General features: G+C 47.1%; 2 protein-coding genes across 3 annotated transcripts in view; both read right to left on the bottom strand.

Annotated features, from left to right (window-relative positions):
* CROCC2 (ciliary rootlet coiled-coil, rootletin family member 2) overlaps positions 1–3,734 on the bottom strand; it is a 160,455-nt gene extending 156,721 nt beyond the window's left edge. Inside the window, exon 1 of the mRNA XM_088479235.1 lies at positions 3,590–3,734. Coding sequence (XP_088335361.1) covers positions 3,590–3,637 — 48 coding nt within the window. The 5' untranslated portion in view covers positions 3,638–3,734. The remainder of the gene's footprint in view (positions 1–3,589) is intronic.
* Positions 3,735–7,565: 3,831 nt separating this feature from the next.
* AGXT (alanine--glyoxylate aminotransferase) overlaps positions 7,566–22,667 on the bottom strand; it is a 70,472-nt gene continuing 55,370 nt past the window's right edge. For both annotated transcript variants that reach the window (XM_088479289.1, XM_088479290.1), the window contains exons 8-11: positions 22,436–22,505; positions 15,661–15,756; positions 14,705–14,833; positions 7,566–7,817 (exon numbers count right to left, since the gene is read on the bottom strand). In XM_088479289.1, coding sequence (XP_088335415.1) covers positions 7,710–7,817; positions 14,705–14,833; positions 15,661–15,756; positions 22,436–22,505 — 403 coding nt within the window. In that variant the 3' untranslated portion in view covers positions 7,566–7,709. The remainder of the gene's footprint in view (positions 7,818–14,704; positions 14,834–15,660; positions 15,757–22,435; positions 22,506–22,667) is intronic.

Below are 22,667 nucleotides of genomic sequence, written 5' to 3'. Positions count from 1 at the left end.
GCATAATGCATCACTACTGTACTAGGGTCATTGCTATACTAATTATAGGACAGATTCATTCGATTAAGTGCTGGAACGGCACCTTACTTCACAGACGGCTGCGAGCGGAATCAGCCTGCTATAACCGGCTGATGGCAGCTTGTGGGTAACTGAATCCAGCTCCATGTGCTCCCAATGCGGCCTCTATATATATATATATATATATATATATATATATATATATATATATATATATATATACACAAACAGAAAACTGTTGAAGTAGCATACGGGGCCCTACGTTTGTCGGAAACGTGTGGTTCTGATATTATTACTATTGTTTGTATTATTAATAATAACGAATTAATGTATTATAAAGACTATTTGTGCCCCCCTTGCCGCGGCTGCTGCTGTGTGTGTACGGGCGGTCTGCAGACTGCCCGTACACACTTGCGATGGAAAGATATGTCTGCAGATATATCTGTTCATCGGCTGTGCAGTACAGCCAATGCAATATGTCTATGAACGATGACTTTAACAGACCTATCACAGATACACACTGGCTGACGGGCAGCAGATATATTTGTCGATCAATTGATCGCTTAATATATCTGTCAGTGTGTACCCAGCTGTAGTTATAATGTAATTGTGTTGTATGCTAAACATTCCACTAATGACTAGTAACCCAGACAATGTAGATAAATGGAAAGAACAGCTTCCAGTACAGAGAAACAGAGGAATTACTGAAAATCAGGAACCACTTTCCCAGCAGCAATCTAAGCTCAGTTACAATGTACTATGGGCCTGATTCAGAGTTGCACGCTATTACACAGCTGCTGCGACTAAGGGCCTGACTCAGTACGGATCACAACTGCAATCGCAATAGCGATTACGCATACAGTCTCACTGCGATAGTATGCTGTCTGCGGCCGCTACGCCATACGCAGCCTAACATAAGGGCGCCCACCTTACCTTACACACATCCGTATTACTTAGCAAGTCTGTGAAACCACCGGTACAATCAGTGGCATCCCTCCCCGCGTTGTCACCTGGTGCGGGGAGGGATGCTGGCTGCCACAAAGGGGTGTGGCCTTGCGGGAAGTGGCGTGGCATCATGCCCGAATCCCGCTATCCCGTGCTTTTTACCGGTGGGTCAGACCATGTGGTGCATGAGGTGCGGACTGCCCTGTCCTGTGTGCAGTGCCGGTTCCCTCAGTGTCAGGAGCCGAGTGCTGCACTTAATACTACAGTGCAGCACCCGGCTCCTGTCACTGAGGGGGAGTCTGCACCTTGGTGTCACCCCCGGCGGGTGACACCCGGGTGCGGCCCGCACCCCCCTTGTGAAGCCACTGGGTACAATCGAGTACCATCACAGCCTCGCGCACACTTGCACAAGGTCTGACCTTACTCAGGATTTGCTAACCTCATCGCACACAGGGCCTAATTCAGACCCGCTCGCAAGCGCAGGACGCTCGCAAGTGGATCGATGGTGCCCTAATGCGCATGCGCACGACGGGGGGGAGCTCCGTCGTGCGCATGCGCGAGACCCGCATAGCGACAGCCAAGCTGTCGTTATGGATCTCGCACCAAAGGGGGCGTGCTGTCGATGGTGACTGACAGCACGCCCCCTTTGGTGGGCGTGCCGGGGGCGTGGCTGCCAGACGGAGGCGTTCCCATGGGAACGCCTACCGTCTGAGTCCGGCCCCACTGACATCAGTGGGAGTGATTTTGGCTCTGATAGAGCCAAAATCACTCCTGGCCTTGCAGCAGCGAGACCCTACCGCAGGGTCTCGTCGCAAGCCCGATGAACGCGATGGTCTTGACCATCGCGACCATCATCATGGACGCTCGCTATAGCTGTGGGTGGTCACCCACAGCTATACGAGCGGCCAGGAGAACGCTCCATTTTAAGGTAGGAGGGCCCTGATTCAGAGCGAGCGCTCTGGTCAGAGCGTCCGGCTCTGAATCAGGCCCACAGTGAGTACACAAGCTGCATATGGCATCGCAGTGAATAGTTAGCATGCAGCGACGCAGTCGTTTTTTTGGAACTGTCCCTCCCGTGGGTCGCAGTGTCCCGGGGTGGGGGGGGGAGTTGGGGGGAGCACGCACCGCTGTGCTTACCCAGAGCAGTGGGTAAGCAGAGTGATAATAGATGCCATGCGCATGCACACGGCATCTATTCACAGTGCGGGAGGAAGCCTGTGGGCAGTCCAGCATCTCGGAGATGCTGGACACGCTCATTAGTGATGTAAACGGGGGAGTGCCGCTAGGTCATGCTCACTTTATGGATAGGCCACACACCTTTTCAGGAACTCAAATGTTGGGAGGTATGACTATGCAGTAATAAGCTAATGCCGCAGGAGGCGTCTTGTGTAAATAGACGCCGCCTGACGGCTTATGTGATCCGCTGCTACATCCGAGGACGCAGCATTGGATCACTCTGCGTGAACATCGGTCATCTGAGTAACCTTCAGCTCACTCAGGATGACCGGTATTTTCATGCAGCTTAAGCCAGTGAAGCTGTGTACAAGGACGCGCCACTGGCTTCAGCACACCAATATTTTCTGGGACGCTGCCTGACGCTGTCCGTGCTACTCACCCAAACAGCCACAGCTTGTCAATCAGGCTGTGGCATCTGTACCTTGCCAGCAAGATTGCATAAGAAAATCGGCGCAGATCTTCAAACATCGGCGTTGTACGCAAACCTACGACTTTGCATATAACTCTGCGTGTTTTACATATATATATATATATATATATATATATATATATATATAAATAATAAAAAACAGCGGTGGTGCAGCACTCCTTGCGGCTTTATGAAATAACAAACTCTTAGGGCGGCATGTGGTATGGCCATGCATGCCGCCCTAAGAGTTTTTCATAAAGCCGCAAGGAGTGCTGCACCACCGCTGTTTTTTTTATTGGAAATTTCCTTCTGTGCGGGCACCCGGCGCCATTGATCTCAACAGGGAGAGCCGGACACGCTGGTCTATTTGTGTATATATATATATATGGTACTTGTGTACATTACGGACTCATTGCAGAGAGAACCCAATCAATGTTTTAAATGGTACTTGTGTACTTTATGTACACAAGTACCGAAAGTTGTCCCCACCTAAAGAAGAAAGTTGTCCCCTCGCGGGCTCGCTGCGCTTGCCACGCTTCTGGCTCAGTGGCTCGCCACACACGCCACAAGGTTATATTCCACCTCTATGCCCATTTGAATGTTAGGGAATGACGCTGGACACTGGCTGATGATGTCAGGGTCCTCTCTGTAAAGGGGATTTAGACATTACCATAATTGATAATAATAATAATGAGTATAGGACACTTGGGTTCCCTCTGCAATGAGTCCGTAAAGTACACAAGTACTATATATATATATATATATATATATATATATATATACTGTGTGTATATATATATATATATATATATATATATATATGTATACGTAATAATAATATTGCAGCAGGAGAAATAATAATAAAATAATAATAATAATAATAATATTGCAGCAGAGGACATACAGATAGGATTCCCTGGTACATCTCTCCGCTGCAGCATCAGCATATACCGGACCGTTTAGTGGTCTGCACGGTTTTACCTGTATAACGGTCTCCAGCTTCATCGGTGATCCCTCCTCGCTCGCCATGACGTTGCGCTCTCTCCGCCGTTATCCCGTGCCCTGCACTGCACTCCGCTGCACCACGCTCTGAGCTGCCGTTTTGGGCCGAGGAGCCTGGTTTTGCCGTTGCCATGGTAACAGCGGACGCTGAGGCTCAGGCCGTTACTTTGGCAACAGAGCGCGGCGGCAGAACGGTGGTCTTGCAGAGATGTGCTGTTATAGGCGGGGTTTGTTGGTAACCTGGGCGACGGCGGCTGGGGGTGCGGCTATAGAACTGGTTGAGTTGGATGGGGACCGGTGGATTTTATTTAGTGCGGGAAAGTGCCGGGAGAAAGAGGGAGATGAGGGGAAGTGGAAATAAAACGTTTATGCACAACCTGCCCACATGCACCTGAGAATAAATACTATGTGCTCTGCCATGTAATGTGAATGGATATTGAGTTTTCCTGGCTAGCACACTGCTTGCATTACTGTCCTCGTCAAATACAACACTATTTTGATTGCTGTGAAAACAAAATTAGGGTTAGCAGATGAACCATCTACCACAAGACAGGCATTTGCTGACATAACTGAACTAGCTTAATTTGCACCAATAGGATACTTCCATGATTTAAATGTTTCAGGCAATATTCCTAAATTAATTAAATTTAATATAAACAAACTGATCACTACCACAGCTCTAGTTCTGTCTGCAACTATCGTCAGTACCTGTTCTCACCATAGACAACGTATACATTAGAATATTAGAGCTGTTTTTTTTGTTTTGAAAATGCTCAATTTTTTATGCCGCATACACACTACACGATGTGTGTATGCGGCGATGTCGTACTCGGCGGGCCTGACGAACAACTGCAGGGGGGGAGCGGAGGCATGCTGCATTTAGAAGCATGGCATCACTCACGATAAGCCCAGATTGGGCTGTATGTACAGCCTACTGAGGTTATCGTAAACGACCAGCGGGAGCGTGCCTCGCTGGTCGTTTTTAGCCTAAACACCAGCCGATATATTGAACAATATCGCTATCGCTCAATCGTTCAAAATATCGGCTAGTGTGTACGCAGCATTAAGGTGCATACACACGGTACAATTAAAATGCACAATATGATCGATATCGTATGGACGACATCGTCCATCGCCCGTGCATGCAGGCCAACCTGGTCGATATCGACCAGGTTACTATAGGGACCTGCGATCGTTGATTGCGGGTCGTTGGCCATCATTGGTGGTGTGCTGGATGATCAATATCGATCATCCAACACACCTGGGAGATCGTTCAAAGATATCGTTATCGTTGACGATCGTCCCGTGTGTATGCACCATAAGTTTCATATAGGCATTCACATACTGATAAATATCACAAATGTGCGCTGGAGAAAGGAGCAGTTCCCCTTCCCTAAAAGCACCATTTAAATACCATGTGCACACAGGTAGGTTTGCCATCAGAAATTGTGGGGCTCAATGCAGATGAAAATGGCAGCCCCCTTCTCAGGCCTGGTGGATATATACTGTGTAGTCCTGGTGCCCATAGCATGTGCATACTATGATCCCCCAGTAATGAAAGCTTCCACATGCTATTTACTTGTTACTCAAACTAAGGATGGAACATCGAAGCTCTAACATTGATGTTGCCATCAACACAGCCTACCTCCATCAATGGGGAAGGAATCAGACATTGGGCACACCACATCGATGACTGTAAAAAGTCGATGTTGGGGAAACACCAAGCTCCCACCACTGTCGGGGGTGGGGGACATTGACCTCGACATATTGATGTCTGTAAAACATCCATGGTGTGTACCATACCTAATTAAGGTAGCCCACACACCCCCTTCCCTATCAAATCCCACATTATCGTGTCTCCCTCTGCTTAGTATCAAACAAACCACATTATATTATCTACTACCGAACCTACAACAAAGTATCTCTCCCAGTTCCTACTGTGTGTGTGTGTGTTTCCTGTTGGGGCCCACTGTGTGTGTGTTTCCTGTGGGGGCCTATGTACGTGTGTTTCTTGTGGGGGCCTACTGTGTGTGTGTTTCCTGTGGGGGCCTATGTGTGTGTGTTTTTCATACCCCCACTTCAAAATTTCCACTTCGACCACTGTATGTATACTGTATATATATATATATATATATACATATATATATATATATATCATACACACATACCTATACAAATGCCCAGCCTGTCCCTGAAGGAGAACAGAACACTGCTCAAAACTGATATCAGTAAAGGGACAGTTAGTCAAGATTTAGAAAAGAAAAGGGGTTGGGGGCATGGTTCTGCATAGCATATTGGGGGTGATTCAGAGACGGACGCAGTTACAGTAACGTCTGCGACTTTTGTCACAGCTGCTACTGCGTCTTTATTTTAATGCTGCGGCCAATGGGCAATCTGAGACACCCACCAGCAGCAACGTGAATCCGCCGATATGCGAACAATAATGCACTATCAGCGGACCACCAGCCTCGCCAACAGATATTGCACCTGCCTATAATCAGCGCAACTGCCTCTTTAGATCCAGTCACCAGCACGTCCCTGTCTGTTACCCACCCTCCCAGTTACCACTCAGAAAAGCCTACTGAAATTGCATGGATCTCCATGCAATTTAATTGGTACGTATGCGCAGTGATCCCTGAATACACACACAGAGAGAAAACAATGAATGCTTTTGCACGATACTCTTCCTGCGTCCGACTCCGTCACCCCCATAGTGTGCAGATACAATATAATTGGTGGGAACCCCACATTTGTTAGATAGAACTAATTTACTTTAATAAAGGTATATATATTTTTTTATATTTAAACTGATTTTGTTGAAAGTACTACTAAATCTAAAGGTTTAATTTTATTGACCATTTAAAAAAATTTTCCCGTGAATTGGTGGGTAGGTGCCCCAGTGCATTGCTTTGCCCAGGGCCCACACTGCTGTTAAGACAGCCCTGGCTCCATCGGGCGCCTTAAAAAAAAATAGCCGTTGGCTAAACAGAATCGCCCCCTCTCTGCCTGGCATGGTGATTCCTTTTATGTCTGTCTCAGGGCCTACCGTTGCCCAGGGTGGATTACTGTGTGTGTGGGGAGTGGGTGCATTTAAAAAAAGGGGTCCCCTATGGTCTAAAATATATACCTTTAAGCAAAAGCATCCTCATATCCTCCAGAATCCAACTACATAGCTCTGAACAACAACATCCCTTACTGTACATCATGTTCTGTCACCATCGCAAGAAGGCGCTACTGTAATTGCTAAATATGCATGCACCCGGGCATCGCAGCACATTGTGACTAATTGAATTCCCCCTATAGTCTTGCTATGGCATTTAGGATGGATTGAAGTGAGGAAATGCAAGATAAGAGTAGGTTGAAATAATGGAATAAGAAGATACTGTGTAGGTAGATGTGAGGTGTGTGCAGAAGACTTCATGGATGTACTGTAGACAACCGAAAAGGCAATCTGGGACTCGGAGTGATATAATTATTTATTTTATTTTTTTTATTATCAGTTATTTATATAGCGCACACATATTCCGCAGCGCTTTACAGAGAATATTTGGCCATTCCCATCAGTCCCTGCCCCAGTGGAGCTTACAATCTATGTTCCCTATCACGTACACACATACACACTAGGGTTAATTTGTGTTGGGAGCCAATTAACCTAGCAGTATATATTTTTTGGAGTGTGGGAGGAAACCGGAGCACCCGGAGGAAACCCACGCAAGCACAGGGAGAATATACAAACTCCACACAGGTAGGGCCATGGTGGGAATTGAACCCATGACCTCAGTGCTGTGAGGCAGTAACGCTAACCATTACACCGTCTGTGCTGCCCAATATAATAATGGTGCAGGGAGAAATAGCTACATGCCTTACCTCCAAGCAATTCTATAGACCACACAATCCATGGTTATCTTTGCACCCTAGTGCAAACCCAGGAAAAGGAAGACAAACACAGTATAAATGAGTTTATTGAAAGATTTAATTTCTAAGTTTCAGAAATGTTTTGCATTGTTCAGGGACAGGAAGGAGAGACATGAATTGGGGATGTGCGTAAAGGTATGATGCTGACACAGTGCTTCTTTGCCAGCTGCACAGTGCAGAGCATTTACATTTTGTTCTTGGCACAGTGCTGCAGAGCATCACGTAGAGCATCCAAAACACGATCTACATTAGTTTTAGTTGAGTTGTAGCCCATTAGTCCAATACGAAGAACCTGTAAAGTGAAGGCAGATAAGTTATATGGGCACAGCAAGTTACTGGTGCTTGTGCTGCTCAAGTACAGCTGTATTATCAATGTGTTTCTCTAACATTTGCTAATAGGCAGTATGATAAGGCTTAAGATACAAACACATACAACAGATTTTATGAATTTGAATCAAATCATCTTAGATGCACTGAACTAAATGCCCATATGCGGAGTTGTACCATCTACATCAGGGGTGGGGAACCTTTTTCTGCCGAGGGCCATTTTGATATATATAACATTATTCGCGGGCCCGCGGTGCAGGCCTCGCCCCCTCCGTGTGATGTCACACGGGGACGGGGCCACAATCGCTAATGAATACAGCAATGCCTGGAGCATCCTGAGGATGCTCCGGGGAGCTGTAAGGGCAGTGGTGTGACCATCTGAAGTGTCCTAAGGACGCTCCAGGCGGCACTACTGCATAGATTCTGGCCGCAGGGTGCTATTATAGGCACCCTGCCATCCAGATGAGGCTAGCAGATAAAAGCTCAGAGGGCCAGACCAAATGATTACTGGGGCCTTATACGGCTCCCGGGCCTGAGGTTCCCATCCCCCTACGCATGGTAAACAGCCATCATTATGCTCAGTGCGCACTTGCACCAGCCCTATTACCTGTACAAGCGGTCCATCTGAAATCAGCAAGGTCTCTGTAATACACAACTCAGCATAGCTTGCAATTTTGGGTATACTCAATGCAAACCGGGCATGACATTAGCGTCCATGATCACATATATGTACTCTATTGGGACTGCAGTGCATGCGCGGTTTACAGACCATGGGCCTGATTCATTACGGAGTAGTGCACGTGCGCGATGACTACACTGCGATCGCACTGTGATCACGTAGAGCACGGTAAGCCATCGCAGACTGATTGAAAGGTAGTCAGCGTTTGGGGTGGTGACAGGGGAGTGTTCGGAGGACTGCCTGTACGTTTAAACGCCGTTGCCTGGGCGTGCATAAATTAGCCACTGCGACGGCATACGCAGCTTGAGTACTCACTGCGAGCAACGAGATTAGCACATTTCTGAGTCTGACCTGTTGTAATTGTGCGTGAGGGGCCGATGTTACTCGATGTTCCCGATGAATACGCAGGACTGCAAGGTATTACGGATGTGAGATAGCGGTAGTGGCCGGCAATGGGCATCTGTGCTGGCTGTACGACTGCATTGCGATAGCATTTATTAGCATATTTTCGCAGCAGGTCTGCGTGTGTAATCACAGCTGCGAACACAATAGCGATCCGTAGTGAATCAGGCCCCATGTCTGTGTGATAGCCATTACCGGGGAAGGTTCTTCGGATGGCGTAAGCTGTGGATGCCAAACTTTGGAATGCTTCACATTCTGGAGCTTGGTAAATCAGACAACTTTGCAACCTCCATAGAAACCTACTGGGGTTGCGGCTGCTTTCAGAAATGGAGGGACCGCAGCTGATATCAGAGATCCCTCCATAGTGCATGTGGGGGAATCTTAATATTTGCGGATATCCCCTGATAATGGGTGGTTTTGGGGAATATGCCGCAAATATTTGATGATAAATAGGCCCCTAGGAGAGAGATCTGGAGAGAGACCACAGAGAAAGACTGGGGGATGTGAGAATCTGCAGCCAGAAGTTTGCAGTGAGAGCGGCCCAGTGAGGTCGCTATCATACAGCACCCAGGAGAGGGTAAGCGCTGCAGAGGCATACATGCGGACTTTTGTAATTACCTCTCCTGGAATAGCCCAGAGAGGAGAAACAGGTGGTTGGTGAGGGGGGGGGCGGAGCCAGACTATCACCTTAATTAGCCCCTCACTACAAAATGGCACGTATCACGCATATTTTAATAGGGATGGGGCAAAATTACACAATGATCATAGAACCGCATCCATAGGCCCCGCCCCTTCGAACGGACTGTGGATTCCCAGCATTATTCTCCCCCCTACTGCCCACTTCACTAGGAAGTGGGTGGATTGCAGGAGGAGTACCTACTCTTCCTGGGGTGCTGGGGGCTACCCAAAAAATCGGGAGCTTCCTACAGGTACCAGGAGAGTAGGCAAGTATGCTTCAGGGCATACCTAATGACTTTTCTGTCGTTGTCCCCCTGAGGGGGCGTGGTGGGTGGATAAGTAGGCTGTGCAAGGGGCATGGAGGCACGTTTACGTCATTGTGGCCCGCCAACCCGCTATACAGTGCCTAGAAACCAGGTATTGTATAGCAGTGGGCAGGGCTACGATGATGCAATTCAACACGAAAGTGGGCGGCTGCAGGGGGGGTGCGAGCAGGTAGAAGAGGGTGCAGGACACTTGGCACTTTTCCGGGAGCGCAACCGAATTTTTGGGAGCCTCTTGGCCATTCTGGGAGAGTAGGCAAGTATGCTTCAGAGGTATTGCTGAGAGGGGAGAAGAGGAGTCCCCAACGATTTAGAGATTTACTGTTAATGGAGAAGAGGAGTCCCCTATACATGAAAGCCCCCAACAGCCATTATGGAAGGGGGGGGGAGGTCACTTTTGGAGCAGTGTGGTTATGGTGGGGGGTCACTTTTTGAGCAGTGTGGTTATGGTGGGGGGTCACTTTTGGAGCAGTGTGGTTATGGGGGGGGCACTGTTGGAGCAGTGTGGTTATGTGGGGGTCACTTTTGGAGCAGTGTGGTTATGGGGGGGGGGGGTCACTTTTGGAGCAGTGTGGTTATAGGAGCCTTCATAAGAGTAACCACCATAGGTGCAAGGGGGGCAGCTGCTATGGGGCCCAGTGCTGAGGGGGGCCCTTCTTCCTTGTCAAAGTTGCATGTGTTATGTACAGTTTTCACCAATGGGTGGTGCATTGGGCATACTTACCATTGGCAGAGAGTGGGCGTGGTGGCCGGGAAAGTGGGCGGTGCATGGGGGAGTGGTGACAGGATCACTTCACGTGGCCTCACCCCCCCGCTATACAGTGCAGAGAAAACAGGCATTGTATAATGGGGCGAGGCTACAGTGTCACGTCGTTTCCCCCCCCAGACTGCCCACTTGTGCTCTGTAAGTGTGTGGCCGCAGGAAGATAAGAGCGGTAGGAGGGGGCCGCGTTTGGGCAGTGGAGGACGGTGCGGAAAACTTGCCTACTTTTCCTGGAGCACCTTTCTGAGAGATTAGGCAAGTATGACATAGGGGCCCTTAAAAATGTTTGCTAAGGGGCCTTCAAATACCTAGTTATGCCCTTTATAGCCATCCCTGTAGAGGAGGGGTAAGCTGCAGCTGAAAGTGTTATAGCTGCATTGGAGAAGTGTGTACTGCTGTCCCATGTGAAGAAGAAGGGGTACAAAGAAAGGCAGATGTGTGTGTGTGTGTTTGTGTGTGTGTATTGCCGGTCCTTAGGGAGAGAGAGAGGCAGACTAGGTGTGAGGCATTCTGTACATAGAGCCTGATTCATTACCGATTGCTTTTGCGCACACAGCTGTGATTACGCATGCAGGTCTGCTGAGAAAATATGCTAATGTCTGCTATCGCAAATCCAACATAGAGACGCCCACTACCACTATCTCACATCTGTAATACATGCGATCACATCAGTTACATAAAGTATAATCGGCCCCTCATGTACAATTACAACAGCCCTTACCTACACAAGCTGCGTATGACATCGCAGTGGCTGATTTATGCATGCCCCTGTAATGGTGTTCAAACGGACTGGCACGCCTGCGTTTCTCCAACCGCTCCCCAGTCACCACCCCCCAAACGCTGACGTCCCGTCACTCAATCTGCGATGGCTTTCTTTCTGCGTGTGTCAACGCAGAGTGATGGCAATGCTAACTCACGCACTGCGATGCATACGCATGCGCAGTACGCATCATCGGCCGATATGCGTACGCGATTGCAGTTGCGAACCGTAATGAATCAGGCCCATTGTCTGCAGAGACAATGGGCTTAGGGCCTGATTCTGCAAGGATCGTAATTGCAAAGCTGCACGCAGGCTATAGATATATGATGTATGCACGCAGGCTATAGATATGTGATGTATGCACGCAGGCTATAGATATATGATGTATGCACGCAGGCTATAGTAGTGTGTAGTGCACTCAGGCAGCATTGCAATTGCGACCCTTGCAGATATGGTAATGCAGTAGGAGGCATCACGCCTCATGTGCGTTACTTTTCCGAACTGCTTTGTCCAGTGCAGCATAGGATAATCTACGGATCATCGGCCGGCTGCGGTGACTCCTTGGGTCCCACAGCCAGCCGCCGCAGTTTAGAGGAAGAGGCCATGAAATCTCCATCACCTGACTGAGATCCTGGCCTCTTCCCTCCCCTGCAATCACTGACAGTCTGCGAGCATGTTAGCAGGACCCATTCTGCACACTCACAGAATGGGTCCTGAGCCTGCGCAGATTTCCGAACACTAGCGGGCACTGCTGAATCAGGCCCAGAGTGTAGTAGCCCACAAGTGAGGAATAGAGCACTTATGTAGGGTGTGTCCACCATTAAAGCTGCAGAGATGAGAGCTGCTGGAGAGATGTGTGTGAAGCTGTGGAATTACAGGCACCAGCCAGTGAAGGGCAGGTGGATCTGCATGTGTATTGTGTAAGGTGCAAACTGTGTATTTGTACCTGTGCTTTAAGACTGTGCTGCTGAAGAAGAGTGTGAGGTAATGCACCTATATCCTTTAAGATTGTCATATACCATCTGACTTGTCAAGTTTTTTGTGATAGAGAGAGGAGAAGATTTTTGTAGCCATATTCGTGTCATTTAAAGTCATGTGCTGGAGGAGAAAAATAGGTCGCTATTTATCAATCTTTTTGTTACTAAAATAATGTGAACACTGGGTTTTCACACCCTTTTCACATTATTTTAGTTTCACTTTTAAAGGGCTATTGGAGCAGTTTTCATGAACTACTACTTCAATCCCTTTAATTCGCATTTCTTTAACAAGCAGATCACATTTCCCATACTTTTAATGGTAAATGTGGTCTGCATGCAATGTACTAAGGGGGAATTGTAAGAATAATACCAGGTGGGAGCCCTGTTACATCTGGAGATGGCGTTAAGCAGGTTTCCCCTCGGTTCCCCGCCTCCTGGTCCATTTTGACAGGCAGACCACAAGCTGATCATTGTAAAAAAAGAATAGTTAAAAACAGTGGCGTCCCTCCCCGCGGTGACACCCGGTGCGGGGAGGGACGCCATGCGCGCGGCACCTGCCAAAATGGGGGCGTGGTCTTCGGGAGGGGGTGTGTTGGGGCGTGGCCTCGCATGTCGGACCTTCGGGAGGGGCGTGGCCTCGCGGCACGAACCCGGCCCGTGGTCAACAAAATGTATGATACATTAGGTATCAATGGGGTGGTGCCGGCGGGGGGTGCAGGAGGTGCGGGCATGGGCAGTGCCGGCTCCCTCACTGACAGGAGCCGAGTGCTGCACTTAATGCTATAGTGCAGCACCCGGCTCCTGTCACTGAGGGGGATCCTGCACCTTGGTGTCACCTCTCGGCGGGTGACAGCACCCCCCGCACCCACCTTGTGACGCCACTGGTTAAAAAGAAAAAGAAAAAACAACTTACCTGCAGCCGGAGGTCTGCTGATTGGTAATCAGTGACCTTTCTCCTCCGGTCAGCTGGTCTCCGGGCTCCTGCACTGTGACCCCAGTCAGCTGTACAGTAAACCGGTACCCAGGCATCTTAGCTTACAGCACAGCTGACCGGGCTCACAGACCAGGAGCCCGGAGACCAGCTGACCGAAGAAGAGGGCTCACCAGATTACCAAGGTAAGTGTCAACTGTTGGTAGGGGAGATGGGAGGGGGTCGAGTGTGTGTGTGTGTATGACAGGGGGCATCCGCATGGGTAACAGTAGCCAGGGAGGAATCGTAGGGACAGAGGGCCTAATTCAGACCCGCTCGCGAGCGCAGGACGCTCGCAAGCGGGTCGATGGTGCCCTAATGCGCATGCGCACGACGGAGGGAGCTCCGTCGTGCGCATGCGCGAGACCCGGCGAATGACAGGGTAGCCGTCGCTCGGGGTCTCGCACCAAAGGGGGCGTGCTGTCGATGGTGAGTGACAGCACGCCCCCTTTGGTGAACGCCTACCGTCTGGGTCCGGCCCCACTGACATCAGTAGTGATGTCAGTGGGAGTGATTTTGGCTCTGATAGAGCCAAAATCACTCCAGGGCTTGCGGCAGCGAGACCCTACCGCAGGGTCTTGCCGCAAGCCCGATGGTCGCGATGGTCTTGACCATCGCAACCATCATCATGGACGCTCGCTATAGCTGTGGGTGGTAACCCACAGCTATGCGAGCGTCCAAGAGGCCGCTCCAAGTTGAGGTAGGAGGGCCCTGATTCAGAGCGAGCGCTCTGGTCAGAGCGTCCGGCTCTGAATCAGGCCCAGAGTTTTATCGCAAGCTCTGTCTCTGCATGCAGATGTTAGTACATCCAAGTGATATTTCCTAAATTCGCAATGCGGACTGTAGTAAATAAGGGCCATAAAGAGGTATCTTTTTACAAGTGAAGGTCTGGCATCCATTTAATTTTATCAGGAACTGTCACTGTTTGTCATGCTATAGAATGTATCAGGCAAATTAAGGAAGATAAGTAAATAGCCATTTGGGGCAATTGCATACAGAGCCGTAACTAGACTTTTCGGTGCCAGAAAGAGCACTTTTCAAAAAGGGACATAAGATAGTGCACCCAAAAAAGGGCCATGGCCTCATGGGGTAAGGCCAGGGAAAAAGAAAAGGAAGCTACAAGTGAGAATGATAATAAATAGGAAAATTGACAGGCCCAAACAGCGCCCCTTGCCCTGCGGTGCCCTGTGCCATGGCACTGGTCGGACCACCCTAGTTACGGCCCTGATTGCATATATTAGTATTGTAAAGTCTATAGAAGTGGACTAATCCCTTAATTTCAGCACATATTCCTCCATACCTTTCCAGAAGAAGGCCCCAGCCCTCCAGAGATTTCAATGCTGTGATTTTTCATGATATATGTTGTGATGTCTTTCCAGTCATACCCGTCTGGCACGCTGACTGTTGTCACAGTGGGAAGTCGCAGCGCCTGCAGTGAGTAACGTGTTAATATTTACAAAGTGAATCTGTTGGAATTTCTTCTATGTGGCTTCAATACAACTACTCAAAAAGAGAAAAAGAAAACCCAAAGCAAATAACATTTCATACATGTACTATAAGTCAAACTGGTCAATTTGGGGCATGTCCAGACTTGGTAAATGGAGTCAAGTGCAAGAAAAAGTCACGTCGCAAACAAAGGATAAGCTAAATCCCCTTATGTGATATATACACCGATTTCCTTCTGCGGCTCTCATAAACAAACGATAGAGTAGAAGCAAATTTTCATACAATGCGATAAATGTCAACCGAAGAGTATTTGAACACAGGTTCTTTGTCTCGCTGCAAAATATATGTTATATGTGCGTGCATATATGGGTGGTTAAAGAACCTCAAACTTGTCCATGGTAACATATTCAGATGTATGGACCGTTTTGATGCTGTAGATAAATTCACTGTCGGAAGTTTGAACAAGAGTGAAAAGCACATGGGGATTTTACAGATGAGGCCGGGGGCTCCCCCAGCTACAAGCATAATAGCATCAGCAGCACCCCCTTTTACAAAGGTAGTTCTGTCCTTAAATGTTATATAAACAGCCCTGATGACTAGAAACATCACCATAGCATGTGATATACAACCAAAGCTGAGGTTCTAAAAATAAACGTTGGCATACAATACCTGTTTACCTGTCACAAGTATGACTATGAATAGATACCTCATACTGTACATGGAGTTTTAAATATATTTCTATTTTTGGGATTTAGTTCAGCTTTCAATGCATTTTATGTACTAAAATGACAATGATGTGTTATTACTCACAGGGTCCTTCACAAAGAGTTTTAATCCTAGATCTTCTAATCCTTTGTGAAGTCTCAGAGCATTCTCGCGGTGGATCTCCCAGGAGCGCTGCAGACCCTGGAAATAGACATAAATTAGTATTCAGACCTGGCATCAGTAGACCATTATCCCAGATTATACAGTTGAAAGAAGAAAGTGCAATGGGAAAATGCAGTATATTAATTAACATATAAAGGCTTCTTGACCACCCATTGTTCTCAATTTATATACAGTGGGAGAAAGGGAGATATATATGTCCCAGGTTTTTAGCTTCTGTCTGGTAGACAGAAGTTGATTAGCAGCCTTGATTGCCAGATCACCTGTGAGAGGCTGATAAAGGGTGTGACAGTCTCCCTAGTCAGTCTCGTACTATCTTGGGAGCAGGCATATAGACCTGTTGAGAGAGACTGCTATGACTTTATGCAAGTGCTGTATTTAAATGCGGTTTTGTCCGAGTTAGACACTAGGTCATCCCACCCTTAGAGAGCGAGACTTCTGTTTAGTTAGAACAAGACAGGCTAGGTTTTATTTTTATGATTTTATTTTTGCTACACAAATAAAACTGGCTGCGGGAACTTGTACCAAGGCCCTGGACTGGTATGATGCGGATTGACTGCTACATGCCCCAGGAAACGACACTCCTTAACCTGATCTTGCAACAACAGCTACTTTATCGCGTTCTCCTGTGCTCTATACAGCTTGTTCTGCCTCCAGATCCTGGATCTTCCACAAACATTGACTCTTCTATCAAAGTCATCCTACGTGTACCACTATTATAATTTCTGGTACGGTGTAAAAAAGCAGCGTTTCAAATAAGTACATTTAAAGTTTGATATTGTAGTAGAATATTATAGTACATAATCATTATTCCACAGAACCATAGAATAAATAATTGAAGCATTACCCTTGGCCTTATGGGTAGTGATATTCAAATTGCTCCTTAACTGCTCCTTAGGTTATGCAAACAAAATCACTGCATTCACAGCATAATGACAGTCATAGCTGCAGAGCCATGAGTACGCCTTGCAAACAGCCTACAACACCCCACTGTATGTTTTTCCACAATGCTCACAATGACGGATATGCTGGGTATACACTAGGTCAACGAGTCCTATCTGATGCTTGGTAAGTGCATGTGCACACACTTACCAATCATTCCGCATGATGTGTCAGGCCTGAAGTCACAGCTGGACGGGCATTTAAATGTATCCGTCCAGTTGAGCTGTCACTCAACTAGATGGGTATCCCGACAGCTGAAGAAAAGCTACATCCCTGCAGCATCCTGACAGTAAGTATTAGGGTTAAGGGGAGAGTTAGGGGTTAGGCACTGGGGGAGGGTTAGGGTTAGGCTGCGGGAGGGAAGAGTTAGGTTTAGGCTGCAGGGGGAGGGTTAGATTTAGACTGCGGGGAGGGAGGGTTAAGTTTAAGCTGCAGGAGGGGGGTCTGCGGGGAGGGAGGATTAGGTTTAAGGGTAGGGTTAACCTACTTACCTTTAGGTGTCGGCCTTGTAACCTAGTCGGGATGCCAGCATCGGGATTCTAAAGGCCGGGATCCTGAGCGCCGGCATCCGTACCCAACCCTCTACAGCATGTGCGTGTCACGATCCTGGGGTGTTGTTCCAGCTAGTGCTGAGTTACGCTCGTGCTGCGACCACACATCACTCACGGATGATGCAGTTGTCCGTCTGCACTGCACATTGCATCCAGCTGGCTATGAGGTCTGTCCACACAGTTACTGCTCCGTGTTCTCAGTGTGTTTACTCAGCATGCTAGCACTCAGGCTGCACACCTGACTTCCCTCCAAACTCAGTATGGGTGCAGCCATGTTGGGTTCAGTCATCTGACTCTCCTCCACCACTCAGACCAGCTGATCGCAGCATCCAATCCCTGGGGATCCACCCCTATAAAATTCCATGTCCTGACTGGCCCTCATTGCCAGTACAACGTCACTTCTGCTGAAGTTACAGCTCTGTGCTGAGCTCCCAGGTACCCTGGGCCTCATTCAGAGGCGGTCGGAGGATGCCAGCGGTCGCTCAGAAACTGGGCGGCCACTTGCATCCTGACTACCCGCCTCTGTTGCGGTCGTTAGGCTGTGGGTTAACACCCACAGCTCTAACGACCGCTCGGGTGATGGTCGCGATGGTCAGAGACCATCGGGGCTTACGACAAGACCCTAGGGTAGGGTCTCACTTCTCGTAAGTACCGGAGAGCTTCTGGCTCTGTCTGAGCCGTAAGCTCTCCACTGACATCACTAGTGATGTCAGTGGGGCCTCCCCCAAACGGTAGGCGTTCCCATGGGAACGCCTCCGTTTGGGCTGCCACCCCCCCGGCCCGCCTTCCAAACGGGGCGAGCTGTCAATCAACATTGACAGCTCGCCCCCTTTGGATCGAGACCCGCTACGACCGGCGCTGTCGGTCGTAGCGGGTCTCACGCATGTGCACGACGGCACCGGCGCCGTCGTGCGCATGCTCTGTGGGGGGCCATCGACCCGGTCCGAGCGCATCGGCGCTAACGACCGGGTCTGAATGACCCCCTCTGTATCTGAACGGTTCCAGTCTGTATCATTCCAGTTTCAAATCTGGTTATCAAGTCTCCAATTCCATCTAGTACTGGTTTTACCACAGAGACTTGTTCATAACTCTAACCATCGGACCCAGCCGATATCTCTAACCATCGGACCCAGCCGATATCTCTAACCATCGGACTCAGCCGATATGTCTAATCAACGATCCTAGCCGATATCTCCAATCATCGGTCCGATTTTTTAGCCAAAAATAAGGGTGTTGCACAACTTCTTTTGTGGCAAATTGTATGGAGAATTCGCACCAGCGAAAGGTAAAGGCTAATAGGATAGTGCGATAAGTAGATATTTGCACGATCAAGTGATTTTTCGTGAAAAAGTGTCTTATTGCGGCTAATTGAATTTCCCCCTATGGGCCGTATCCAATTAGCGGCGAAAAAACGTTTTCAGTGAAAAAGTTTCGACGTAACGTCATTTCGCCAGCGGAAACTTATCCCCGAATTCAGTTTTGCCTATGAACAGGTGTCGGAAAAAAATTAAGAATTGGTGTTTTGCGGTGCAAAGTTGCGGGAACCCCTCCTGCAGCCTTGGGACAGTCCCCCAAAGGTAAAACTGCATAAAAAAAGTTTAAAAAATACTTTAGATCACCCCAAAAAAGTACTTTCATTTTGGGGGCGAAAAAGTCCAAAGTTGTGGGACAAATTTAAAAACTAGTGAAATAGACTCCAGGGGGGTCACCAAGTATGCCCCAGGTGTTTTTAAGTTTGCAGGTAGTTGCGGAAGGTGGATTTTTAAAGTTTTTTAAAACTTCACTTTAGCAACTTTAAAATATGCTAGGACCCATTTTCGTTTACCCCAAATTTGCTGGAACTTCTTATTTTCTGCAAAAAAACCTGCTAAATGCTGTTCTTCACCACTTCTGCAAAGACGCTAATTAGCAGCTATTGACAGCATATAAGTACCCCAAATACCTTCAGCAGGCCTATTTTGGGGGTATCTATAGTGATCCCCAATGTCAGTGCATCTTTTGGGGGTGTCAGGCTGATTACCCCAAATCTGACTGCACTTTTCGCCAGGTCCAAATTCGCTGGGTCCTGTTTTCACCGATTTCTAATTGAATAGGGGGATAAGTGGGGACGAGCGTGATACTTTTTACGCATGGAAAACCTGCGATGTCGGCGAAAAGTCCGGCATGCGGAAAGTACAGGACTTTTTGTGTCTAATTGAATATGCCCCTATGAATAGGAACACTTTGATTGTATATTTAATCCCATTATCAACACTGATCCAATAATTACACAGAAGAACTCTACCATACTAATATCGTAGATGTCTTTAGGTTGGATTTATATACAGTTAGGTTACCAAATGCACAAGGAGTTGTATTAGTAGAATAAACACAGGCAGATACAGTCAGGTGCATAAATATTGGGACATTGACAGAATTTTCATATTTTGGCCTCTATTCACCACCACAATGGCTTTGAAATGAAACATACAAGATGTGCTTTAACTGCAGACTTTCAGATTTAATTTGAGGGTAATTACATCCAAATCAGGTGAACGGTGTAGGAATTACAACGGTTTCTATATGTGCCTCCCACTTTTTAAGGGGCCAAAAGTAATGGGACTATCAACTCAAAAGCTATTTCATGGACAGGTGTGGGCTATTCCCTCGTTATTTGATTATCAATTAAGCAGGTAAAAGGTCTGGAGTTGATTCTAGGTGTGACATTTGCATATTGGAATCAGTTGCTGTCGACTTTCAATATGAGATCCAAAGAGCTGTCACTATCAGTGAAGCAAGCCATGATTAGGCTGAAAAATCAAAACAAACCCATCAGAGAGATAGCAAAAACATTAGGTGTGGCCAAATCAACTGTTTGGAACATTCTTAAAAAGAAAGAATGCACCGGAGAGCTCAGCAACACCAAAAGACCTGGAAGACCACGAAAACAACTGTGGTGGATGACAGAAGAATTATTTCCCTGGTGAAGAAAAACCCCTTCACAACAGTTGGCCAAATCAAGAGCACTCTCCAGGAGGTAGGTGTATATGTGTCAAAGTCAACAATCAAGAGAAGACTTCACAAGATTGAATATAGAGGGTTCACCACAAGATGTAAACCATTGGTGAGCCTCAAAAACAGGAAGACCAGATTAGAGTTTGCCAAACAACATCTAAAAAAGCCATTACAGTTCTGGAACAACATCCTATGGACAGATGAGACAAATATCAACTTGTACCAGAGTGGTGGGAAGAGAAGAGTATAGAGAAGGAAAGGAACTGCTCATAACATACCACCTCATCAATGAAGTATGGTGGTGGTAGTGTCATGGCGTGGGCATGTATGGCTGCCAATGGAACTGCTTCCCTTGTATTTATTGATGATGTGACTGCTGACAAAAGCAGCAGAATGAATTCTGAAGTGTTTCGGGCAATATTATATGCTCATATTCAGTCAAATGCTTCAGAACTCATTGGACGGCGCTTCACAGTGCAGATGGACAATGACCTGATGCATACTGCAAAAGCAACCAAAGAGTTTTTTAAGGCTAAAAAGTGGAATGTTATGCAATGGCCAAGTGAATCCCCTGACCTGAATCCGATTGAGCATGCATTTCACTTGATGAAGACAAAACTGAAGAGAAAATGCCCCAAGAACAAGCAGGAACTGAAGACATTTGCAGTAGAGGCCTGGCAGAGCATCACCAGGGATGAAACCCAGCGTCTGGTGATGTCTATGCGTTCCAGACTTCAGGCTGTAATTGCCTGCAAAGGATTTGCAACAAAGTATTAAAAAGTGAAAGTTAGATTTAGGATTGTTAGTTTGTCCCATTACTTTTGGCCCCTTAAAAAGTGGGAGGCACATATAGAAACCGTTGTAATTCCTACACCGTTCACCTGATTTGGATGTAATTACCCTCAAATTAAATCTGAAAGTCTGCAGTTAAAGCACATCTTGTTTGTTTCATTCAAAGGCCAATATATGAAAATTCTGTCAATGTCCCAATATTTATGGACCTGACTGTATCTGCCTGTGTTTATTCTACTAATACAACTCCTTGTGCATTTGGTAACCTAATGTAAGGGACAAGTAGTGATTTATATTTCTCTACCCACAATCCCCGGTGATAGGACGTTGGTGTGTGCACAGGCAGTATGCTCAGGGCTTGGGGTTGAATTATTCGGTGATGGGGACTGGTGTATAATCATGGTTAATGTAGAATGATGATGATGAAATTAGTTTAATGTTGGCTAAAGCAAGGATAGTGAATGATGGATGAATGTTCACCTATAAACATTAAAAAAACAATCTTGAGTATCACCCTAATGCACAGGTTCTCAAACTCTCAGGGCCTGATTCAGTTTTGGAAATAGAGTGAGATGTCTCACTCAGCTGATCATCTTGGTGAAACCATGCTGCACTGCAGGTGGGGCAGATTTAAAATGTGCAGAGAGATTTAAATTTGGGAGGAGTGTGTCCAAACTGACATGTAACTTGTAGAGTAGTATGTGTGGGCTACATTCAAAAGCTGCCAGTATTTACCCCACATGCAAAAAAATGTATGTATTTACACCCTTGCATTGCAACATGGTTTGTCCAGGTTCACTTTTAAGTGCTATTTCTCACTCTATTCCCAAAGCTGAATCAGGCCCTCAGTCCTTAGGACCCAAAACAGTGCATGTTTTCCATGTCTCCTCACAGAATCACAATTGAAATAAGTAGCTCCATTTGTGGATCTTTTAAAATGTGTCAGTGAGTAATGACTACACCTCTGCACCTGCTGGGTGACCTGGAAAACGTAACCTGTTACCTGTTTGTGGTCCTGAGGACCGAGTTTGAGAACCACAGTCCTAATGAAAAGCATTGCGCATACCTATGGGTTTGAGTTGATATCTATGAGTCAGTGCTTACTACTGTAAACTAGCTGTGTGTACACAAAGGGCTCAAGCCAATTGTCTGCCATGATCTTGCAGGCGCTAGTCATCACAACTTGACGGCAGCCTGAACTCACACAGAAGTGCTCACAGCCACATAGGGTTCAAGCAAAACTGTTAGAATTCGTGCTCGGAGAAGGCAGGGAGGGGTGAGAGATGTGGTGCCATTGTGGGCGTTATAATGCCGTGGCAACGGCAACTCGCACCCTTCGCAAACAATTGGATTAACCCCAAAATCTCATATAATCCCATATTATTATTATCATTATTATTTTATCTGCACAATAGAATCACCTGCTCAGCCAGAATTGCCAGTCCTTCTCTCAAGCAGAAAAAGTTGGTCACTGGTCCTGTATGATGGTACCTGAGATATAAATATTTGAAAATCAATACATTAATACAGTCATCACTCTTGTGTTTATAGCCTGAGCAGGATAACTAGCAACAAAATATATGAATGTATTCATAATCAATCCTAATATCTGAAGACATATAGGGGTCTATTCATTATGTTAATTAACGGGGT

The sequence above is a fragment of the Taudactylus pleione genome, unplaced genomic scaffold (genome assembly GCF_031769625.1).
Source record: "Taudactylus pleione unplaced genomic scaffold, aTauple2 ptg000229l, whole genome shotgun sequence".
Lineage (NCBI taxonomy): Eukaryota > Metazoa > Chordata > Amphibia > Anura > Myobatrachidae > Taudactylus > Taudactylus pleione.
This window is presented reverse-complemented; position numbering and strand designations above follow the sequence as displayed.